The sequence below is a fragment of the Eulemur rufifrons genome, chromosome 21, assembly GCF_041146395.1.
Source record: "Eulemur rufifrons isolate Redbay chromosome 21, OSU_ERuf_1, whole genome shotgun sequence".
NCBI lineage: Eukaryota > Metazoa > Chordata > Mammalia > Primates > Lemuridae > Eulemur > Eulemur rufifrons.
Window position 1 is genome coordinate 21,408,684 of NC_091003.1, and position 22,533 is coordinate 21,431,216.

Consider the following 22,533-nt stretch of genomic DNA (forward strand, 5'->3'; position numbering starts at 1 on the left):
AGAGCCGGTGTACCCCAACAGGGAGGCAGGTGAGCAGTGGCAAGGCCTCGTGCTTCCAGAACAGCTGGCAGCCTCAAAGCTGGCTGCGAATTAGGACTGTTAACTCTAAGGAACATTCTTGCCACAGCATCTGAATTAGGTTAGCGGGGGCTGAGGTAACAGCTGGGGGCCAGGGGGCCACGTGAGCCAAAGGCCAAAAACACGTTTCCAAAGAGGGTCATGGCCACTTAAAGGGGCTCCTTCTGGCCCATGGGTAAATGTGGTCAGGGTGGCCTGGACCCCTGGGCCCCTGAGGTTGGCAAGCTGCAGGAACCCCCAAGCTCTTAGGCCTTCAGGGGTGGCCCTGAGGTGGGTGAGCAGTTCTCTCTCCAGGACAGTGGTCAGAGGCTTGTGTCCTGGATGTCCAGGTGCTTTGTGAGCAGTTAGGCCCAGGGCTCTCCTACAGAGAGTGCTGATGAGTCCCAGGAAGCACAAGGCTCTTTTTGGGCCCAAAGAATTCCCAAAGATCTGGGGCGGGCAGGCCTGCCAGCCCCTGTCACAGTACTCTCACATGGCTCCCCAGGGGCTCCTGGTAAACACATGGGCGCTCCTGGCAGGGAGGGTGGCAGAGGGGGGAGCTCAGCTTGGCGAGGAACCTCTCTGCTCTAGGCTCAGTGTACTCACCTGTCAGCTAGACACAGCGATCTCATGGGGCTCTGGAGAGGGCTGGACAAAGCAGGGCAAAGGGTGTAGGGCCACGGAGGCCGAATCCCATGGGGCCTCAGAGCCCAGCTGGAAACAGACATTCTCCCAGGGAAGTCCCTCCAAAAGTTTCATTTGGCAGAGACTTGGCACAAAACCCCTAAGCTCCCCTCAGCCACCACAGGCCTCCTTCCTGCTGGCAGGTGGGGTGGTGCCCACAGCCCCCTTCCGTGGCTCTGTGTGGGACAGCACGCATGCTGGGGAGAGCTGGCTGCTGCCTGTGGTGGACATGGAGGCCTCCTGGATTCAGGGACTGATTTCCAGGGAGCCACACACTCAACACAGAAGTTTCTTCCTAGCCTGGGTGTGATGAGCGCGTTCTCAGCTTCCTTTGGTCTGCCTTGATCTCACAGGAAGTAGATAAGGTATGAAGTGAAGTCACGAGCTGGGCAAGGCAAGAACATGGCTTTGGCATCCAATCCCCATGTCTACTGCAGCCCTGGCGACAACTGGGAGGAGTGGCCCAACCAGCTCTGGGGTCATCCAGGCCTGGGAGGCAGGTCCCAGCTATAGTGGCCTTGTTGCTGTGTGACTGCGCCAGTGCCCAGCCTCTCTGAACCTGCCCCACATGTGTCTGTCAAATGATGATATGAATATAGATGGTGAGGGCAGTCGTGGCTTGAGCAACATGCAGATTTAGAACCTTGCTTGAGACCTGGCCATGGTCAGGAGCCCCTTGTCCTCCTCGAGCAGCCTTGGGGTGGCTTTTGCTCACGTGTGTCTCTCCTGCAGGTGAGTGACCTCTGGGGCCTGGGCCTGTTTCTGGGTCTCCAGCAGCAAGCCCAGTGCCTGGCAGAGAGCAGTAACCCTTGAGGGGGTGCTGAGACACTGCCCCTGAGCCTCCCTCCGGAGGGAGGGAAGGATGACAGAGGGCAGAGTGCAACATTACCTGGGCTGATGGGGACTAGAGGCACCTGGCAAGCCTGGGAAAGCTGGCCCCAGGAGACAGCCTGGGGTAGGCCAGGTGGAAACTTGCCAGCTTGGGGAAGAGATATCACTAGGGCCTCTGGGGGAGGAGGGGAGGTACTGGCACAGGTGGTGAGAAAGAAGCACTTGGGGAGGGGAGTGCCAGGCCAGGGCTTGAGGCAGCGGCTCTCCATCTTAGCCCATGCAAATTGGCCTGTCCCTGCCTTTCCCTGGCCTCTCCTCAGCTGGGGCTGGAGGAGCAGCCTGGAGTTGGTGGATGATCCCAGTGCAGCCTGCCCTCATGGAACTCAGGAAGGAAGAGAGGTGGTGTGTGCACACTGGAGCTGCGGGTGCCAGGAGCGTGGCCGCATGCTCTGGGGTGAGGCTCTCCCCTCTGCGCCTGTTCTTCATCTGTAGGGTGCGTACAGTACCCCCTTCCAGGCAGGAGAGCAGCCCTCCCTGAGTTCTGCAAAACTTCTCATGTGCTGGGGGCAGGGGTACTGCTGCTGTTCTTGCAATGCAGAGGCTGAGGGGAGACGGGGGGATCCTGAGACTTGCCTGGCTTCTGCCCAGCCCATCTACGCCCAGCACTCAGCGCAGCGCCTTCGCTGGGCCTCACAGCCCAACTGGAAAATGAGGCCCCTTCCAGCTTAAAGCGTACTGGGGGACTCACCGTGACATCTCTGTTCTGCCTTCCCCCTTGAGGATGTTACTCCAAAGGACAGCTCGGGTGTGGCCGTGTATCCCCCACACACCTATGCCTCTGCTGGCCACAGGGCACTACAGGGCACAACTCCAGGGGGCGCCGTTCACCTAGGTACCGCATGCAGGGCGAGGACAGCCCCTCTGCGCAGTTGGCCGTATCCGTGGGGGCCGCCCAGACCCACAGCTTCCCGCCGTGAGGGCTGCGCCACTTTGGCCCGCAAGCGGCCCACGTTGGGTCCGCAGCTCACCACCACCACGCTGGTGGCCGGGCTAGGGAACCCGCGAGGATTGGCCGGCAAAAGTCAGTTGCGCTGCTGGGCCCGCTTCCAGGCGAGCGCCGGCGCCCGGTCCGGCTCTGCCCGCCCCGCCCCGGCCCGCCGCGAGCGAGCGAGCGAGCCTCCGCGGCCATGGCCCGGCGCCCGCCCTAGCTCCACTGCACAGATGCCACGGCGGAGCCGGCGGGTAGGAACTTGGCGGGGACTGGGGCCGGGGCCGCGCGGCGTAGCCACCTCACCGCCTCTGCTTGCCTGGCTCTCTGCTTTCCTGTGCTTTTGCTCAGTCCTCCCCGGGTGGGCTCGGGCAGCCGCCTACCGCCCCGGCCCACCAGGCGCAGCAGGAAGCCCGCGGGCCGTGGTTTCCCCGGGGCCCCTGCAGAGGAAGTCGCCGGCGGCGGGGTGCGGCGTCCCCATGCCCGGGCCGGGCGGGCGTCCTGCTCAGCGTCAGGTGGGCGGCTGGGCCGGCCTGGGCGGCGGCGCGTGGGGGCGGCGGGCGCTGGTGAAGCCCGCACACGGCACACGCGCCCGCGCTGCGAGCCCAGCCCGATCAAGCCTGGGGCTGGGAGCCGGCGCGCGGGGGTGTGCGCTGCGCGAAAGCGAAAGCCCGTCGGCCTGAGCAACTTCGCGGCGGAAGGCGCCGAGGAGGAGCTGCGCCGTGCCGCTCCCGGGGATGGTGAGCGGGCCGCCTGGCCGGGTGGGCAGCGGCGCCCGGGCGCGGTGCTTCCCTAGCTATAAATAGCTGCTGTGCGGGGGCGGGAAGATGGTGCCAGAGCTTTGCAAGCGCTGGCCGGCTCGGAGCTCTGCATTTGGGCCAGGACCTTGCCCCACAGCAAGTGGGAGGAGGGGTGGGGTTGGGGGAGGAGGGGTCGCCTAGGGTGGAGGTGGGACACATAGAGACTGGGCTGGCCACTGCAGCTTGGCCCTCTCCACGCACTTGGTTGTTTGTCGTTTCTGCTTTTCCAGGGAGGGGGAGGGGAGGGACAGCCCAGCAGTTCTGGGGACCTAGTGCACGATGTCTCATTTGGCAGGAGAGGCTGGAAAGGAGCGGGCGCAGCTGCAGGCAAATTGCAGGCTTTCCCAGCCCCTGCCTGCGTCAGGGACTCATTACCTGTGGATGGCGGGGGAATCCCTTGCCCTGGGTAGCCAGCCTGAACAGTCTGGACCGCATGGGGTGAGGGCAGGTGGGGAGGGCGCCCCTGGTGACCTCTGCACAACCCTGTGGCCAGAGAGGCCTGCCCTGACTGATTTGTGGTAGAAGCTGCAGGAACTTCCTGCCCCCAGGGGTGTTCAACCTGGCCTGTTCTTGGGGCCCCTTCCCCCCAGCCTTAGGCCTGGAGCAGGAGTGCTGCCTGGGGGCAGGGCTTTTAGCTCCTCAGGGCACCAGGAAGGTGGGGAGCTGCCACCCTGGAAACTCAGTCTTGTCTCTAAAAGGCTCAGGACTCCTGAGCAGGGGGCTCCAGAAGGAGCCATCTGTCTCAGCTGTCTGTGGTGCTCATCTTCCTTGGGGACAAGTGAGGTGGAGTGCAAAGAGCCTGGTAGGCTGAGATCTGTAGTCTCACTTGAACAAGTCTCTCCCCCAGCGAGGTGTGAGTGAAATCGCGTGTTGGGGGAGCTGGGCAGGCACTCTGTGAGTACCACCGGCCCCATGAGAAGACAGCCAAGAGCATCCCCGTACACCCCACCCTATCCCTCCTCTCTCCAAGTGGTCTTGCCATTTGGGTGGCTTGTGTGGGTTTGTGGACGACAGGTGTCTCCCCAAGACTGTGGAGGATTTGGGTATTTTCCCAACTGCTCCTGACCTCAGGGCCTGCCATACAGATTCTGTCCCATTCCTGACTCACCCTGGGGGCAAACAGTAACACCGAGGCTATGCTGGAACCAGGAGAAAGTTCTTGCACTTTCTCTGGGGGAAAAAAGGCCCCTAACCTGCCCCAGTAGCTCTCTCTGCAGAGAGGCTCCGTTACTGTCTCTAGCTGCAGCCACCCGCTCAGCAGCTGGCCCTCAGCTCGCAGCAGCTGCTCCCACACCCCGTACCCGCCGCTCTCGGGAATGGGATGCCAGCGGGCTCCCCGCCCTTGCCTGCTCTGAGTACTGAGTCACCGCGGCGCCCATGCCACGGGGAGCGCTGGAGGAATCCCTCTACCAGGGGAACGGGTTCTCCCTTGTGTGTTCGCTGCGGTGTTTTCTGTGAGCAAGGCTGGTGGAGCTGAACTGCTGTGGGGAGTCTCGCTTGCCCGTCGCACCCACTCTGTTAGCTCAGACACCCGACCCTGCGTCCAGGAGACTGGCCCGCCGCCGCCTATCCACCTCTTGGCCCCCTCTGGGTGATCCGTCCCAAGGAGGAGGAGAACAGCTTCCTGGAGGAGGATATTCGGCCCAGCATTCTCCATACTAATCCTGAACACTCAGACCAGATGCCTGCTAGTAGCTCACTTCACTGGGGCACAGTGCTCTGTGGTCATTTTAGATGGTATGTTTTTGACAATGTAGGGAAATACATGTGCTCCATTTGCTGAGTTAAAAGTCAAGATTAAAGCTTATACACGTTTCTGCTCAGGACACCCTGGGTGATGGTGTAGACTCTAAGGGAGTCACTACTGCACCCTGTCTCGGCTGCCTGTTTCCTCACCTGCTTGGCAGAGGCTCCTGCTCCATCCTGGCTTTCCCTGAATACCCCCACAAAGTCTTTGCTGTCTTAGCTCATTGTTCCATGTGCCAGCCTCTCTTCTGTCCCCTCACCCTGGATCACTGGGGAGTTGGGCCTCCCCAGCACCTTCCAAGGGGATTTATCTGTGGCATCACCTCCCCGGAGCCTGCTCGGGGCTAGCCCAGATGTGTGGCACTGGGAGCACACAGCGGGACAAGACACTTTCCCTGTCCTCGTGGGACTCCCTCATAGCCACCCTAAGGCTGCACTAAGGTCAAAGGGTTGTGGAGGCCAGGGTTTGTTTTTGACCTGGAACGCTCCTTTTCTGGGCAGTCTGCAGGCAAGTCCAATGGACTGATGTCTCTGTCTCTCTGTCCTGACTCTCTCAGGCCTGCAGGCTTCCCTTTTCCCCCTCAGGGGCTTGAGGAGCTCCCTGCAATTTCATCTCACCTCACGGGTCATGAGCCCGCCCAGGAGGCCAGGCTCTGTTCAAAGGCCTTGCAGGGGTAAGCAAGAGAGATGCGGCCCTCCCAACTGCCCCTCCCACCCCGGGTGTGCAGGGGTTATGGCAGGGCAGCTGTTCTATCCAAGACTCGGGCCCCTGGGCCTGGTGCTGATGTCAGGAGCTGGGGGCAGCCCTGTGGGCAGTGCCTGACCAGGCCAGGCTGGGCCCAAGAAGGCCCCAGGCAGACTCAGGCTTGTTTGGGTTGGGCAGCCTTGGTGAGTAGGAGAGGAGAGAGTCCACTGTGTGAAGCAGATGCCACCCACCCAGGGAGGCCAGATTGCTGCGTGCACCTCATTGCCTTCCCCGCTCAGTACCTGTGCACAGTGCCCAGGCAGCTCCCTTTGTAGCCTTTCTGGGTGCTCCCAGGTATGGTTACCCTCTCTTCTGCCCTTGCTTCAGCCCCACCTGGCGTCCCAGCTGGGCCTGGCCCTGGGAATGGCAGAGTGGGGAAAGAGTTGCATATGAGACCTGTGCATGTGGCAGCAGGGGACAGCTAGAGGGGGCCATTGCCCGAAACAGAGGCCCAAGGGACTTAATTATGATACCCTGAGGCACCCGTGGTGCTAGTGGAGGACACTGGCCACCCCATCTATGGGCAGGTGTTCCAGTCCCACCCCACCCCTGAACATTCCCAGGTGTTAAAAGGTGCCAAAACCGAGGTGCTATGGCATCGCTGCTTTCTCCCTGTTTCTACCTCCATAAAGCAGGGATCATGCTGCCAACTTCTTGTTTCTCTGTGAGTACTAAGCAAGGGCATGGGGAGAGGCCCAAGGTAAGCGGTCTGGCCCCTGTTTCCTGGTCCCACTTTGAGATCACCAGGCAGCCTTGGGCAGGTGGTCTGAACTCCATTTCCCTCTCTGGAAAATGAGGGGTGAGTTGGTTACACACTCACGTGAATCTCTGAGTCTCTACCCAGCCCCACGCCTGAGCCTCGTCCACTCTGACGAGCCCGTGCCTTGGGTCCAAGTGCAGTACTGACTGGGCTGTACCTCTTGCCCACCCTTCTTTCCTGCTCTGGCATTTCCAGGGGCACTTGTTTTCCTGGAGAGCCTTTGCCTGTGCCCTCGGAAGGGAGGAAGCTCTAGACGGAGCCATGACCAAAAGTGGGTGTCTGCAATGGTGACAGATGGGGCTGGGAACCCTTGGCCCAAGGAGCCGCAGAACAGCCTTGGACTGTGCCGTTAAAATTGGCCTGAGTGGTGGTCCAGCAGCAGGCAGTGGGGTTTACCTGAGGACCAGAACTGTGTTTGAATCTCTGGCCTTAGGCTACCGGGCTCAGGGTTGGCCCTGGGCTGAGTGAAGAAGTTGTGTGCAGGGGCCTGGGGTCCAGGAGTGTGGGTGAGTGGGCCCGTCCTGTCTGTGCCAAGGCAGTTAGGGAGTGTGCCTGGCCGGCGGAGTCAGGAATCTGGAAGGGGAGGAGCCCATGTCCCTGCAGGAATAAGCTCCCTAGAGCACAGCATGAGCTGTGCATAGGCATGGCCTTGGCCTGTCAGCCAGGAGCAGTGTTCCATACCCTCGGGGAAACCTTCAGCGGCCTCTGCCTTCTGTCACCTCCCTGGGGTGCCACCTGCCAAGATTGCAGTGATTCACTGCCCTCCAGCCTCCGGGCCCTGGCCTCACCAGGCTTTCCAGCCCTCATGTAAACAGTGTGTTCCTGGGCAAGAGCACAGGCTGGCCCGGCAGCACCCGCCATCTCCACTTGCCAGCTCTCAGCTCCGCTAGGAAAGTCTCCACGGGCCCCCAAACCACAGCAGCCGTGCCCTCCCTCTGTGGACCCCCAGCCTCACCCCCCTCCACCCCGGGAGACTCAGCTCCTGCAGCTCTGTTTCCTCAAGCAGTGGGAGCACACCCCGGTCTTCAGGCTGAGGGTTGGTAACTTGTATCAAGCACTCAGTCCAGAGTCTGGGGCTCCATAAATTATTCAGATTATTATAGTCATTCTCGGTGACCTCATCTGCCAGCGAGGAGTCGAGATCTCTCTGAAGGTTGGGGGTTGGCTGAGATGTTTGGGTACATACGTGGCACAGAGGGGGAGCTTGAGCACAGTCCTGGTGTCTGAGGGCTCTGAGTCTGCCGTGGGCATCCCCAACTGCCCGCAGCACTCCAGGCATTCTCCCAGCCTCACTGGCCACCAGGGAACCCAGCCCCGGTGACACCAGGACCCAGGAATTGAGTGGAACAAATCCACAGGTAACAGGTGTGCCTGCAGAGCTGGGAGAGGAGAGTCTGGGCTAGGTCCAGAGCAACAGGACCAGGAACTGGGGGAGAGCCCCATCCCAGACCCTCTCTTTGGGGTCCCCGCTGCCCTTGACTCCCACTCCCACTCCCGGCTCTTGCCTGTCTGTGATCCTGCTTTGGCCTTTCCCTCGGATGCCGTGGGGCCTCGGCCCCGGTGCTCGCTCCCTCCACCTGCCCTCAGCCAGGCCTCCTTCGGGGCACTGCTGCCCATACCTTTCTCATCAGACTCCGCTCTCCCTGGCACATGCCCCGAGCCTTCCCTGAGGCCCGCACCTGTGCCCTCTGGAGTGGGTGCAGTGGGGCCTCTGCTGCCATAGGTGGAGTCTGGCCGTGCCCCTTCCTCCCGTGTGGGGCTGGATGAGGAAGGCCAGGTGAGGCAGGTGCTGTCCCCAGGCACAGTGTGAAGGGCGGGTAGAGGGAGGGGTCTGCTTTGGCTCCTCCTCTCCCTGTGGCTCTGGCTGCAAACCTAGAAGCCCAGCTCCGCCTGGCTCAGGCAGAAAGCAGAGTTGTTGGCTTGCTCACCACCCTGCTGGCTCACCACTCTGCCTGGTGGCTTCACTCTCTCAGGCCAGCTGTCCCTGGAGGGCAGCCTCATGGCCACAGGAACCCCCGTGGGGCTTATGACCATCTGCTCACAGCCCCATGCCACAGGGAGGAGGGGGTGTTCCCCAAGGCTCCTGTTAGGAAGGGAAGCCTGGCTGGGGTCCTGGGCCCCCCTGCTGGCCAAGTCCCCATGGTGGGTGGGTGGGTCTCGGGCCCAGCCAGGCAGGCCAAGGTCGCAACCCTGGGGGTGGGGAGGGGCAAGGGGACAGAGTTTACAGAACAAGGGGCAGGGGATGGTGCCCAGTGCCCGGTAGACAAAGACAGGACCCCCTGTGCTGGGGCATATGAATGAATATAGTGTGAAAAAATGAACGGGGGTGTGGAGCCGGCCAGACCGTGCCCGGGAAGCATGCCCTTCGGCACCACCGTTGTTGGGAAAAGGCCAAGCAGAATGCCAGAGTGAGCCGGGAGCAGTGCACGTGTGAAACACTGTCTCCCAAGCCTCCCGGGGCTGGCTGGGGGAGTTCCGAGAGTCACGATAGCGTGGAGGTGCCAAGCGGGCGGCGGCATCTGGAGTCCCCTTCTGGTTTTCCACAGACTCGCTGCCTGGTGTGTTTGGCCTCCTTGCTTTCTGAAATCAGCAGTGTTATGTTACAAAAGGAAACGGAAGGGAGATAGGGATCCAAACCGTGTTCTGGCGTGTGCTGCAAGCTAGGCCTGTCCTCGTGGGCATGTTTGGCAGCATCCAGATGCTCCGGGAGGCATGAGGACAAGAGGACCTCAGCGGGGAGTGGTCGGAGACCCAGGACAGGGCGTCTGCCCGCGCTGGCTTCTGTTGCTAACAAACTGGTCTGTTGGGAAGCGGGTGTCTTTAAGAATTTTTATCTAGTGCAGTTTTCTTTTTCCCCTTACATCGAGTGTGCTGCTGTTGCTGTCACCCGTCCTCTGTCCCCTGTGAGGGGTCTGTGGCCCTCAGAGGGGTCTTCCCCACGCCCTTGTCTGGGAGGAAAGGCTGGCCTTTCCTCTTCCTCTACACCAGACCAGAGATCCAAAGAGTACACCTGCTCCATTCGTTCCCCAGGCCCTAGCAAAGCGAGCACCTGGCCCAGAGCTGGGCAGGTGAGAGTGGAGCCCAGCCCCGGCTACAGTGGGCTGGCAACAGGGCGGGGGAGGCAGGAGGGAGGGGCGTGCGGCTGGGCCAGCACAGCACAACCCCCTCTGGAGCACAGCACTGTGGACATTCTAGATGTTCCAAGTGGGGCTTGGTATGAACCTGGGGCTGCTTCACCCCCCATCTCCCAGGGGGCATTGCTTTGCTCAACAGGTGGATGACTGCTCCTGCCCCCAAAATGATGAGGGTGAGCTAGTGCCAGGCCACCCATGCCTTCCTAGATTAGGCCACTTTAGGTGACCATGTGGTGGGCCCTCCGGGAGGTTGTCTCCACGTGCTCATTGGCTCATTTTGGCATATCCCTCCCACCGACCCCCCAAATAGGTAAATGTGCTGTGTCTTCAATCTCTGAACTTGGGAACAGGAGTTTGGAATCCCTCTCTGTAGGGGCCCTGGCCACGCCCCTCACCACCTGCCAAGTCCACTGTGCCCGTCTGGCCCACCCTGCAGAGACCAAGCATGGTTTTATCTCTGGCAACACCTTCTCACCCTCGCCCATGGGAGGGCGGGGGGCCAGCTCTTGCCTGGCCAGGTGAGCCTGTGATGGGTGCACACTGCCCACCTCTGCAGTAACTGCCTGTTAGGCAAGGAGGTGCCATTTGCCTTCCCCGCAGACCGCTCCCCACCACCACCACCACCACGGGGCTCACACGCACACCTGGGCCTCTGAAGAGCATTCTATTTGCCATGAACAAACTTGCTTCCCACCTGTCCAGTATAATTAAACATGGAATCTCCAGGGTGAGAGACCAGTAGGAAGATAAGGGAACTAGGGTTCCCCAGACAGGCTCTGCAGAGCCTTCTCAAGCTGGGCATCACTTGCCTGTTCTGCCAGGTCTGTGCAAGGACCCTGTGGACCCTGAGCTGAAGCAGATGCACTTCCAGGCAGGACATACTGCCAGTCACAACCTCACCCCCAACCTTCTGAGAGGCTGACCTTGAGTGGTCTTGGAAAGATAGCTGGGTGACAAACCAGGAGGACTTCAGAGAGGAGGTGGGAGGGTCTGGCCCCTAGCTAGGGGTACCCTGGGAAGAGTGATCGCCAGCCTGGCCTTTGAGTCTTCAGAGGCTCTGCAGGGCCAATGGGGGGATTCCGTGAAATCGGGTCATCCGGGACCGTCTCAGTTGACTGACGCAGAGCATTCCCCTCCACGCCCCACTGAGGAATGAGATACAGGAGAAACAGAGTCATATCCAGATCCCCAACTTGGTGTGTGGCCCTGGGTTTTCCCCTCCATCCCGCGTGGAGGGGGGTGGCGGCAGCCAGCTGTGGAGGCCTCCCTCAGTCGGTTCCCTGGGACCACCCTTCCTGTCCTCGGAGTCATGGGTATGGTGAGGGACCAGCCCTGAGCTGCCACTTGAGGAGGTGTGACCCTGAAGGAGTCCCCCCACGTCTCCGAGGCCCACCCTCCAAGGCATAGCTGTGTGAGGCTCCATGAGGACCCTGAGAGGGACATCTGTAGTCCCTCAACGGGGCCTGGCCCTTCCCCAGCCCCACACTGCTGGGCCCAGTGAGCCACAGGGATGGCACCTTCCCAGCCACTGTTGTCACACCTGGGCCTTATGCAGCCCTGGGAACAGAGGGGCAGGGTGCCAGGGCCTGGGGTCCTTGCCTCTCCACTGGTGCAGACACTGCTCAAGGCCGTCCCTCACTGAGTGACAGCTTTTCATAAGCTGCTGCAGGGACCATGTCTACGTGGTAGGAAGATGCAACGTTGGTGGTTGCCACCCTGTGTGTGGATGGTCTCAACCCCTGGTTTTGTCCTTGTTGGGCAATGCCTGAGGGTGGAAGTGGGCAGCCGGCCTGAACATAGCCCCCCAGCCTGCTTGGTGGGCCTTCTGTGTCGCTGTGTCCAGTGTGGGCTGCAGGGGCTCCAGGCTGAGGGTTTCATGCCCCTCCCAGGCCTTAACAGCTCAGGGCTGGAGCGGCCCTGGCTTCCCTTCTGGGACTGCTTGAGGAGGGAGGGCCCACGGCTCTGTGCAGATACCATGAGCAGTCAGCAAGGACCCACAGGAGAAGGCCCTGGGAGGGCTGCCACCTGGACATCCTGCCGTGGTCCCTGAGGCTGGTGGCCGTGGTCCCTGAGGCTGGTGGCCCAGGTCCCCAGAACCCCAACCTTGGCGTGACTCGGGCCAGGCACCTTGCCAAGGAGAAGGCAGGATAGCCTTGGTCCATTCTGGGCAGGAATTTCTCCAAGGTGTCAGCTATAGGGATCCATCCAGAGTCTACCAACTCGTTCCCAGGCTTCAGAGATCCCACCCGAGATGGGCCACCTTAATATCTGTGTCATTCGTGCCTTCACACCCTTACTGGACCCAGAGTAGGAGTCAGACGCCATGCTGGTCGCTAGGACACAACAGGGAACCAGACCCTGGGGCTGGCAATAGGTAGGGGTGCCTACTGCCACAGCAGGTTAAGCAGGGGTTAAGGGAGATGACGGGGCCCCCCAGAGCCAGCCCTGCCCTGGCTCAGCCTTCACAGAGAAGTGGGGCAGCATCCTGAGCTGCGATGATTCCCAGCACAGCTGGAGGAGGATGCAAAGGTGGGGCCTGTGCCAGCGCTTCCCTGCAGCCCACTTTTACCCAGCAGTTCCATCTCTAGGGGGTGGCCCCACGGCTGGGCCAGCACCCCCTGTAGAGAGGTGGGTGCAATGGGCTCCTCAGTGTCTGTCCTCGTGTTTGATCGGGCTCAACCTAAGTGCCTCCCGCAGGGGACAGATCCAGTAAACACATACACGCACAGACAGACAAAGGAGGCGGCTGTGGAACAGTGGGTGGGTGTGTCATTTGCTGTCATCTATGAGGAGGAAATAGACCAAGGCGGGGGTAGGGGACACCCTCCCATCCTGGGGACAGTGAGAGGAGTCCCAGAAGCCCCTGGTTGGGCGGTGTCCCCTCTGACACCGTGGCAGGTTCCAGGGAACCCCAGGCAGGGGTGTCCCTGAGGTTCTGGCTGCAGCAGCCTCCCTCACATGCCTACCCCATCCGTCCCACAGGGCATCTGGCGGATCCCTGTGGACGAGATCGACCGGCCGGGCAGCTTCGCCTGGCATATGAACCGCTCCATCGTGCTGCTCCTCAAGGTGCTGGCCCAGCTGCGGGACCACAGCACCCTGCTGAAGGTGTCCTCCATGCTGCAGCGGACCCCAGACCAGGGCAAGTGAGTGCAGCCACCCTGGGCACAGCCTGGCTTGCCACCTGCCCCCCACCCCCTGCAGTAATGAAAACAAAGGAGGCCCACTGGCTGGGAGCCCCCACCGGCCCTTCTTGTTCCTCAGGGGCCTCTCTGTCCTAGTGTCGAGAACCTAAACTTCACCCTCTGCCCCTGAGCACCCTGGGACAGACACAGGCTCTCCCCACTGATCCTGGTTCCTCATGGAGGCCCTGACAACCCAGCCTTTCCTCTCCTCCTGCTTCCCCCAGCTCGGGGCTCCCAGAGGTGCCATCAGGTCATAGGCAAAACAGATGTTCAAACAATAGCCATGATATGGCCAGGAAAAGGCCACTGACGGTGGGGTGGGCAACAGGGGTCTGGGCCTCAGAGGTGGGCAGGGATCCCTCTGCCAGAAAGGACGGGACAGGACAGAGGGGCATCTGCTGCAGCTGCCATTTGCAGGGAGTATCGGAGGGATGCCCGGAGGGAGGCAGCTCAGTGGGGACTCAGCCCCCCATGCCTGCATTGCCTCACCTTCTCTGTCTCATTCAGGTCAGGGCGCCTCCAGCTGGGGCCTGGGGCCCACTGGAGACGGGCCTGCGGGAGAGGCGCTGTAGGCCCTCCCCAGCTCTCCCTGAGCCCAGCAGGCCGCGCGGGCCCACTGCAGCCAGGCCCAGGGGCCCAGGGCAGCAAACTAGCACCAGGTCAGAGGCCTGCGGGGTGTGGAGGGGCCCAGGGGAGGTCTCATGCACCCCAGCAAGTGGAATGAGGGATGATCAGGCATTCTCAGGGCAGGGACAGGGCACAGGGCCACCATCCAGTGCTGTGTGGGGTCTGACGCTCTCCTGTCCTCTCTGGCCACCCCGTATGACTGCAGGAAGTATCTGCGAGATGCTGACCGCCAGGTCCTGGCACAGCGGGCCTTCATCCTCACTGTGAAGGTGCTGGAGGACACTCTGAGTGAGCTCGCAGAGGTACGCCGCCCCTTCCCCTCTCCACAGCCTGCGGCGGTGGGCCTGATCCCGCCGTTTGTACACCCTTGTTCCCGTGTCCCCATCTATGAAGTAGCACCCATCCTCCCTCTGCCTAGGTAGGGGAGGTCAGACGTGGCCCCGAGCGCACAGGCACCTAGCGAGGCACTGATGCACTTGGTGATTAACGAGCGCCATGGTGACCCTCCACCAGGCTGAGCTCCTGAGCAGTGCGCCCCACCCAGGGCGGGGTCCCAAGCCCTCCCCTGGCGGGCTGGCCTGTGAGAGCACCATGTATGTGCACCATCCCTTTTCGTCCTGGAAGCAGGTGCAGTAGAACCCCCATTTCACAGCTGAGCACCCCGGCCCCAGGAGTTTAAGTAACCAGCCTAACAGGTGGGACAGCTGGGAGCTGAGCCAGGACCACTGACTCCAGAGCTCATGCCCAGTAGGGCTGGCTGTGGCTTGGTGCAGGGGCTTGGGACAGCACTCTGAACCTGGGGAGGCGTGGTCCTCGCCAACCTTCACCGCAGTCCTCATGCTCTGGGGGCCAAGAGGACTTGGCTTTGCAGCGAACACACTTGGTGGCCCTGGGCAGGTCCCCTTCTCATAAAACGCCCAGAGCTGCCCTGAGGCTCACATCATGGAGTCAGATGCGAGCTGGATGGTGCCATGCCAGCTAGGGCCAGGCCTCCCACTCAGGAGCAGCGCCACCTCCAGAGTCCCTCGGCCCCTGGCTACCTGGGAGTGTAGTGGGGCAGCTGGAAGTGCAGAGGAGGGAAGGCCTTCCTCAGGCAGGTCTCTGGGCCTAGTGTCCTCTCTGATAGCTGGGGCACGGCGCTGGCCAGCTGGCAGATGTCTGGAGCCAGAGTGATGTTGGGTGGGAGAGGCCTGGGGTGGGCACATCTGGCGCCCAGAGGTGCTTTGTCGCAGTGGAGACACCAGAGACATAGTCTTATCTTCGGTTTCTTCGCAGGGGTCAGAACGCCCGGGGCCTAAGGCCTGTGTCCTCCCAGGAGCCAGGATGACCACCGACGTCTCACACAAGGCCAGTCCCGAGGATGGCCAGGAGGGCCTCCCCCACCCCAAGAAGCCCCCTCTGGCTGATAGCTCAGCGCCAGGGCCTGAGCCAGGGGGCAAAGTGGGTCACCGGCCTGTGGCCATGGACGCAGGAGACAGTGCAGATCAAGGCGGGGAGTGGAAAGACAAGGAGACCCCCCGGGCAGGGCCCACCGAGCCCATGGACACGGGCGAGGCCGCTGTTCGCCGCTCAGACTTGGAGCGGACGCCGCTCCTGCTGCCAGGCCGCCCCCCAAGGGACCGGGGCCCTGAGAGCCGGCCCGCCGAGCTGTCCCTGGAGGAGCTGAGCATCAGCGCACGGCAGCAGCCCACCCCGCTCACCCCAGGCCAGCCAGCCTCCGCCCCCGCTGCTGCCACCACCACGGGGGCCCGGGGGAGCAGCCACACTGAGGAGCCACCCCCACGGCCCAGCCGCAAGAGGAAGCTCCTGGAGGACACGGAGTCGGGCAAGACGCTCCTGCTGGACGCCTACCGCGTGTGGCAGCAGGGCCAGAAGGGTGTGGCCTACGACCTGGGCCGCGTGGAGAGGATTATGTCTGAGACCTACATGCTCATCAAGCAGGTGGGCCTATCCGCCGGCTTGCCACGCCCTGCCCTTGCCTTTCTGTTCTCAAGGAGGGTCGCGCCGGCCTGCCCTTGGGTGGGCTTTAGGTGTTCCCAGCCATCCCCACTGTTCACATTCTACCGTGAGCTCTAGAAAGTCTGTATTCAGCCTGAAGAGGAACAGAGACCGCGTCGCAGGAACCTTATCAAGTCCAGCGCAGGAAGGCGGGACCCCCATCCCGCTGCTGTGCTGGGCCCCCAGACGCATCTTGGCGCACTTCCTTTGAGACTTCTGTGGCTGTCACGTAAAGGTGGCTGCAGTGCCCTCAGTGTGACCAGAGAGCCTGGGACCCTTACTTTGCCTGCCATTTTTTTAAATTTTATTTTAGTGTATCAGGCACATACCTTTTTCTCCATTTAAAATTATTCCCTGTAATCCTAGCACTCTGGGAGGCCGAGGTGGGCGGATCGTTTGAGCTCAGGAGTTCGAGACCAGCCTGAGCAAGAGCGAGACCCCACCTCTACTAAAAATAGAAAGAAATTATATGGACAGCTAAAAATATATAGAAAAAATTAGCCGGGCATGGTGGTGCATGCCTGTAGTCCCAGCTACTCGGGAGGCTGAGACAGAAGGATCGCTTGAGCTCAGGAGTTTGAGGTTGCTGTGAGCTAGGCTGACGCCACGGCACTCACTCTAGCCTGGGCAACAGAGTGAGACTCTGTCTCAAAAAAAAAAAAAAAAATTATTCCCACAGGAGGAGTCCCCAGAACTTCAGTAACCAGCTCAAAGGGGGCGACCATCCTGAAACACAGTTTCCCAGGTCGTGTCAATTTGCAGCGCCACTCTAGAGAATGCCTATTCTATGCCCACCTCACCAGCACCGTGTTAACTGCCGTTTGTCTTTGTTCTGCTTTCCTTGCTGGTGGGGGTGGGTCCTCCCTGCCTTGCCTGCCCCCCTGGCCTCGCCCAGCAGCATGTGGCGTCTCCCTCCTCCCTGCCCACTGCTCATCCAGGGTGGCCCCCACGCCTCCCCAGTCTCGTGCCACCCTTGAGCTCTTGGGCTCTGAGATGCCCTTGGCACAGCCACCGCAGGCCTGGGATCGCAAAAGGCCCTTCCCCCTCTGATCACGGCCCTCCATCCTGCCTACGTGAGGGGCAGGTTTTAGCTTAGAGGACTCCCCTCATCCCCTAGCAGCTGGGCCTCTGCCGAATTTGAAGGCTTGGTTGGGGCCCTGAGTCCCCCTGCCAGCCTCAGCCCTTGAGGATGTAAATAACCCAGCCACAGAAATGAACTTGGCGTGGCCACGTGGGCCCAGAGGGGTGGCTGGGTCCAGTCCTGGCACCAGCACCCGGTGCTGTGAGAAGCTTGGCCTGTACCCCCAGCCTGGAAGTGGACAAGCGTCTGCCCCTACTTCCCAGGCAGGGCTGGGGGGCTGGGTGCAGACAGCGATGGGGAGAGCTCTCCATCAGAGGCGGGAGGTGGAGGTGGCACCTGAGCCCCAGGGCACAGCCTCACCACCCACCTGGCTGGTCTGCGCTGCCCGCACAGACAGGCCGGGGCCCCCTGACCACAGGCATGTCGTTGCTCAGGTGGACGAGGAGGCTGCGCTGGAGCAGGCCGTGAAGTTCTGTCAGGTCCACCTCGGGGCCGCCGCCCAGAGACAGGTAAGCCCGGCCTAGGCTGTGCCAGCCTCGTCTAACGGGGCCTGCCCCACTTCTCACCCTGGGATGCAGGCTAAGTGGGTGCACCCCTGAGACTGCTCCTGTGGTCGGCGTGGGACAAGGGGTGGTGGGTGGGACGTGGCCGAGCCCTAGGCCCGCAGGGAGCACCCTGGCCACTGGCCTGGGCCAGGCACCACCCTACGGTGGGCAAGGCCTTGACCCTGGCTCAGACACACATGTACAACCTGAGGGGTCCCCTCGCCTCAGCTTCCTTTTCAATAAATTGGGAGGATGGCCCCTAACCAGCTGACCTCCCCTGGAAAGATGGTTCCACTGGGGACAGAGGTAGAGGAAGTGATGTTAGAGCCAGGCCGATTAGGAGCAAAGTGGCTGGGGCGTAAGACAGAGACACAGCTTGTACAGGGGCCCACTGCGGGGAGGGCATGTGGGGAGCAAGGGGCTCATCCTGAGAGGGTGGGTGGGGTCCTGGGTTTATCAAGCCAGGGAGGGAGCAGGGCGGCAGCGTCCCTCTCGGGTGGAGAGGAGGGGCTGGTGCAGGGGCCAGGCCAGGGTGAGAGGGTCCAAGAGGTGGTGTGAAGCGGGGCTGGCCGAGCACGGGGGAGGCCCCTCCTGGGACGTGCCTGGACGGCCCAAGCCAGGGTTGAGATGGGGTTTGTGTTGAGCCTGAGACTCTTTCAAGAGAGAGGCCAGGAAGTTAGGGGGCCCCACCTGGGGGCACCATGCCTGGTGTAGTTGCCCCTGAGGCCATCAGTGTCGACCAGAGGCCAGGAGAGGGCACAGGCTGGGCTGAGCACAGGTGCGGGAGGGAGACTCGGGACAGGACGGGTTGGTGTCCAGGAAGGACGGTGTTCCCAGGCACCAGCCAGTCAGTGGGGCCGCGGCAGTGAGGATGGGTGCCCGCTGGATATGGGGACCCCGCCACCAGGGCTGGTTTTGAGAGATGGGGCTGGATGGGGTTTGAGCAGGAGAGGAGCAGGGCTGGGGCAGAAGGAGAGGGGTCTCCATGGGAGAGGCCCAGCTTGAGGGAAGGCCATGGGCAGGTCTGGCTACGGGGAAGGGTCCGGATGACTGAGGAGGTGGGGCGGGGGGGGGGGGGGGTGGATCAGAGCTCAGTGGGAGGGTGTGTGGAGAGGGGTGGGTGGCAGGCAGAGAGCGCAGTGGCACCCCGTCTAAAGCGAGAGCCTCCAGGTCAGGGGCGAGTGGCTCGCCATTTGAGTAGGTACAGCCTCCTGTCCCAAGGGGTGACCTGACCCCTCCGGGTGGACTCCGGACGAGCTTCCTCTCAGTGGAGCGGGGCATCGGGCCACCACCCCTGCCTGGGCTCTAGCTCTGAGGAAGCCCAGGGGAGTTCAACTTTGACCCAGCGGGCTGCGGGCCAGGCGGGGGACGCTCTGGGGGGGTGGTAGCTGGGCCCAGTTCCCCAGCTGAGGGCCAGAATCCTTGGCAGGACATGCCCCAACCCACCTGCAGTCCCCATCATTTCTTATTGTCCATGGAGTCAGAGTTTACCTCACAGCCCCCGTGGCCTCCGTGGTCCTCACCACAGCCTCTGTGCTCCATGGGACAAGACTGACCGCCAGGGCACCAGGGCAGGGCTCGGGCCCGGGCTGCCAGGGGACCCCCTCTCCTCCTCCGCTGGCCCGAGGGAGTGGGTGGACATGTGCGTGGTGACCACGATGGAGAGCGTAGGGCTGTTTCTGACTTCAAGGTGTGTAAAATGACAGCCCCATACAGGAAACCCCCAAAACCTTCCCTTTCCCCAGCCTGAGAGGAAAGGGGCGCTGAGCCGGCAAGAGCCAAGGGCAGGGAAGCGTCCTGTTACTGAGGCCCCAGAGGAGCTGAGGCACACGAGTCTCGGGCCCCGAGGGGTGGGCAGGCAGAAGTTGCTGTCAGTGATGCTCGAAGGACACTGGGTCATGGGAGTGGCCAGAGCCAGGGGACCCAGCCCTGACCTTTAGGCTGCCTGCTGCTGGCCGCCATTAGACCAGGCTCACCAGTCCCCTCCTGGGGTGCGGGAGGCTGTGGGGGAGAGGCGAACCCATAGGTCTTCCCCGGCCACGTTCTGACCTGCCCGCCCGCCTCCTGGACCCCGTGGGGTGGAGGTGCCCTGTGTGTCTGCCCTGAGGCCCTCTCAACACACTTCCCGCTTCAGGCTCCTACCCTAGGCCCGAGAGATGCACAGGGTGCCGGCCGCTCTCCTCTGCTCCTCCCATCCCTGGAGCTCAGTCCTGCCACCCTGTCTCTCCCGGAGGTGTGCCCTTTGCACTTTGCCTCCTTCTCGTACACCCTGAAAGGCTGCTCTGTTCTCCCCACTGCCCCCTGTCCATCTCGGTGCGGGTCGGGGAGGCAGGGCACCATCTCAGGGTCTCCCCCAGGTCCACCCCGCCTGTACCCCCAACCCCACAGGACCCCCACAGCCCCCACACCCAGCCAGAAGCCGCCTCAGGGAGGCAAGTGGGACAGTCACAGCCATCCTTGACCTTGCACTGGGAAGGAGGCGGCCATGGCCATCAGACCCCCTGCTCCCACCCCTAGGGCAGTGTCCATTTTGCTTGAGGCTTGTCCCAGTTGCCATGGCAGCCCAGCACATGCCTGGAGGGTGCTCTGGGCATAATTAGAGGCTCAGTGCTGTCACCTGCAGCTGGAGCCCACCCCTGAGCAAGGACAGGGACACAGCACTCACCTTGCCTTGGTGTGTCTACTCACACTGCTACCCAGGCTGCAGCAACACCGCAGGCACCACTACGGGCCCACGGGGACCAGAGAGACAGATCTGTCCTCCTGCCCTACCCTCCCACTGGACGTGCTGTCCACAGCACAGGGTTGGGCCCCAGGGCACCAGCATGGGCTCCTCCCAGACACCACGGCATGGCACAGCACGCAGGGGCCCGTCCTGACCACGTGGAGCTGGGGATGGGGGTTTCAAGCAAAGCAAATATCAGAAGAGACAGGGTCATCGGTGGAAGCAAACTGCCCCCCTGGCACCAAGGTGTCCGCCAGCAGGCGTGTGACTCTCCATGGCCCTGGTGTGGCCCGGCTCAGCGCAGTGGGTTTGGGGCTGGGGAGGGGCTGGGGGCTGGGGGCTGGGGGCCGGGCTCACACGTTGAGCCTGGCCCCTCAGCCCAGCTGTGCCAAGGCTGCCTTGAGGTGCCCTTCCTCACTCACCTCGAGACTGGCTGTCAGGGTGCCGAGGCCTACACACCCGTCCCAGGAGGGCTGGGCTGAGTGTGGGCAGTAGGCGTGGCCACGAGAATAGAGCCCCAAAAGGGCGTTGTGACAAAGGGAACTGTGGAGGAAGATTTGGAGGCCCCTCGGGCCCAGCCCACCTGGGAACCGGAGGCCGGTGGCGGGGGTTCCTGCTGAAGTCAGGCTGCAGCAGAGGCTGAGCCGGGGGCACCGCGGGCCACAGTATCAAGCACAGGGAGTGGACTCTGCAGCGCCCCCCTGGCTCCCCCAGCTCCCTCAGGACCCTCCCACTAGTGGCCCTTGGGAAGTTGCCCTCTGAGACTGACCACCTGGTCCTGCTGTCCCCAGATTGGGAGCTGCACCCCACACCTAGAGTCATAGCCAGACAACACTCCTCCCAGGGAGGGGTGCTGGGTCTCTCTTGTCCTGGTGTCGCGGCATCCTGGCGGGGTGCCTCCTGATGGGCCTGTGGGCAGCACTGTGGGGGCCAGGCAGTGTTGGCAGTCCCAGGACCCCACGGGGCATCCTGTGAGGCAGCGTGGTGGGCTGAACATGGCAGGGCGGCACGGGCTCAGGGCTGCCAGCTGGCCTTCCTCACCTCTTCTCTGTCCTCACAGGCCTCAGGGGACACGCCTACCACCCCAAAACACCCCAAGGACAGCCGCGAGAACTTCTTTCCTGCAGCGGTGGCCCCCACAGCCCCTGACCCTGTGCCGGCCGACTCTCTCCAGCGGCCCAGTGATGCTCACGCCAAGCCTCGCCCTGCGCTGGCTGCCACCACATCTGTCACCGCCTGCCCTCCCTCAGTGTCAGCCTCTACCCCGGACCCGCCCAAGGACCCTGGGCCTCCCCGGCCACACAGGCCCGAGGCCACCCCCAGCATGGCTTCTCTGGGCCCAGGTGAGTCCCATCCCAGCCCTGGTGGCATAAGGCCCCCATGCCCAGCTGTGCCAGAGCCAAGCCAGGCCCCTGTCACCAGCAAGGTGGAGAGCGTGGGCAGGAAGGAGACAGGGGTGCCCTCCAGCTCAGGCAGTCGGTCCCTCGGGGACAGGCAGCTGCTGGGCCGCTCGCCAGTCACCGGCAGCGTCAGTAGCCCTGGTTGGCACATCCTTGTCTGGCACTCTTAACCTTCGGTGCCTCGGTCTCCCCGTCTGTGAAAGGGGATGGTGAGGAGGGACGGAGCAAGCAGTGTCAGGGACTGTTGGCCACTGTCATGTTCTCCTCCCCACAAAGCCTTACGACACACAGTGTGGCTAGTCAGGTAGGAGGAGGGGAAACTAGCCCAGACCAGGCCTCCCCGGGAACATGCTGCCAGGGCACAGATGCCCGTGAGCGGTTCCTGAGCTCCAGGCCCTGCTGATCTGTGCAGGGCAGCACATCTGCCCGGGCCCATCACACCCCCGTGGGCAAGACAGAAGCCAGCCAGGATGAGGGCAGGGGCAGGGCGGGGGCTTGTGAGGGAAAACAGGACGAGGGTGTGGGCAGTAGAGAGCCCTGCTGGCTCTGTTGCTGGGAGCCCTTGTTCCTTCTAAAACCCAGGACCCGCTGGCTTGGCAGCCTGCCCAGCAGGGGGACAGGCCGGGGCCTTCCCTGGAGGGCCACTGAAGCAGCGCCCCTAAGGCCAGTGAGTAAGAGGCAGTGGGCAAGGCACAGTCGCCCTCGCTGGTCCTCACACACCTGCAGCTCTGGCAGCTGTGATTCTGCCAGGCTCCACTGCCACCCAGGGCGCGGGGCCCTCCCTGTTGGTTCCCAGGACCCTGGGACTTCGGCCAGGCTCTAAGACCCCATAATAGGACAGGATGTTCCCTAACCCGTTCGTCTCCCCAGCCAGTGGGGCCCAGGGGAGAGCAGCCCGGTCGGTGGGTTCCCTGCGGCCTCGCTGACCTTCCCTTTCGGGCCCTTCCCTGCTTCTCCCTCCCGGCCTCAGGGACCTGCTGGTGCCCTTGCCCCAGGCTCTGTGCTGGTCCACAGCCGGGTCACCTCTGGAGGCTCACCTGTCCTCTCACTCCCAGTCCCATGGTTGAGTCACATCTGGGGCTGCTGCTTCCAACCATGTAACCTCAGCTGTGTCATTCCCCAACTCTCATCTGAGCAACGGGGGACAGCTGCCCTGGCAGCAGTGCCTGGCAGAGGACAGACCTGAGAGCCCCACAGGCCACGTGGCCTGGATGAGGCCGAGATGGG

General features: G+C 62.5%; 1 protein-coding gene across 1 annotated transcript in view; it reads left to right on the forward strand.

The window, feature by feature from the left end:
* The window catches only part of CABIN1 (calcineurin binding protein 1), a 154,033-nt gene that overhangs the window by 125,807 nt on the left and 5,693 nt on the right, over window positions 1-22,533 (forward strand). The window contains exons 30-34 of the mRNA XM_069497603.1: window positions 12,728-12,891; window positions 13,763-13,859; window positions 14,833-15,498; window positions 17,071-17,145; window positions 20,967-21,249. Coding sequence (XP_069353704.1) covers window positions 12,728-12,891; window positions 13,763-13,859; window positions 14,833-15,498; window positions 17,071-17,145; window positions 20,967-21,249 — 1,285 coding nt within the window. The remainder of the gene's footprint in view (window positions 1-12,727; window positions 12,892-13,762; window positions 13,860-14,832; window positions 15,499-17,070; window positions 17,146-20,966; window positions 21,250-22,533) is intronic.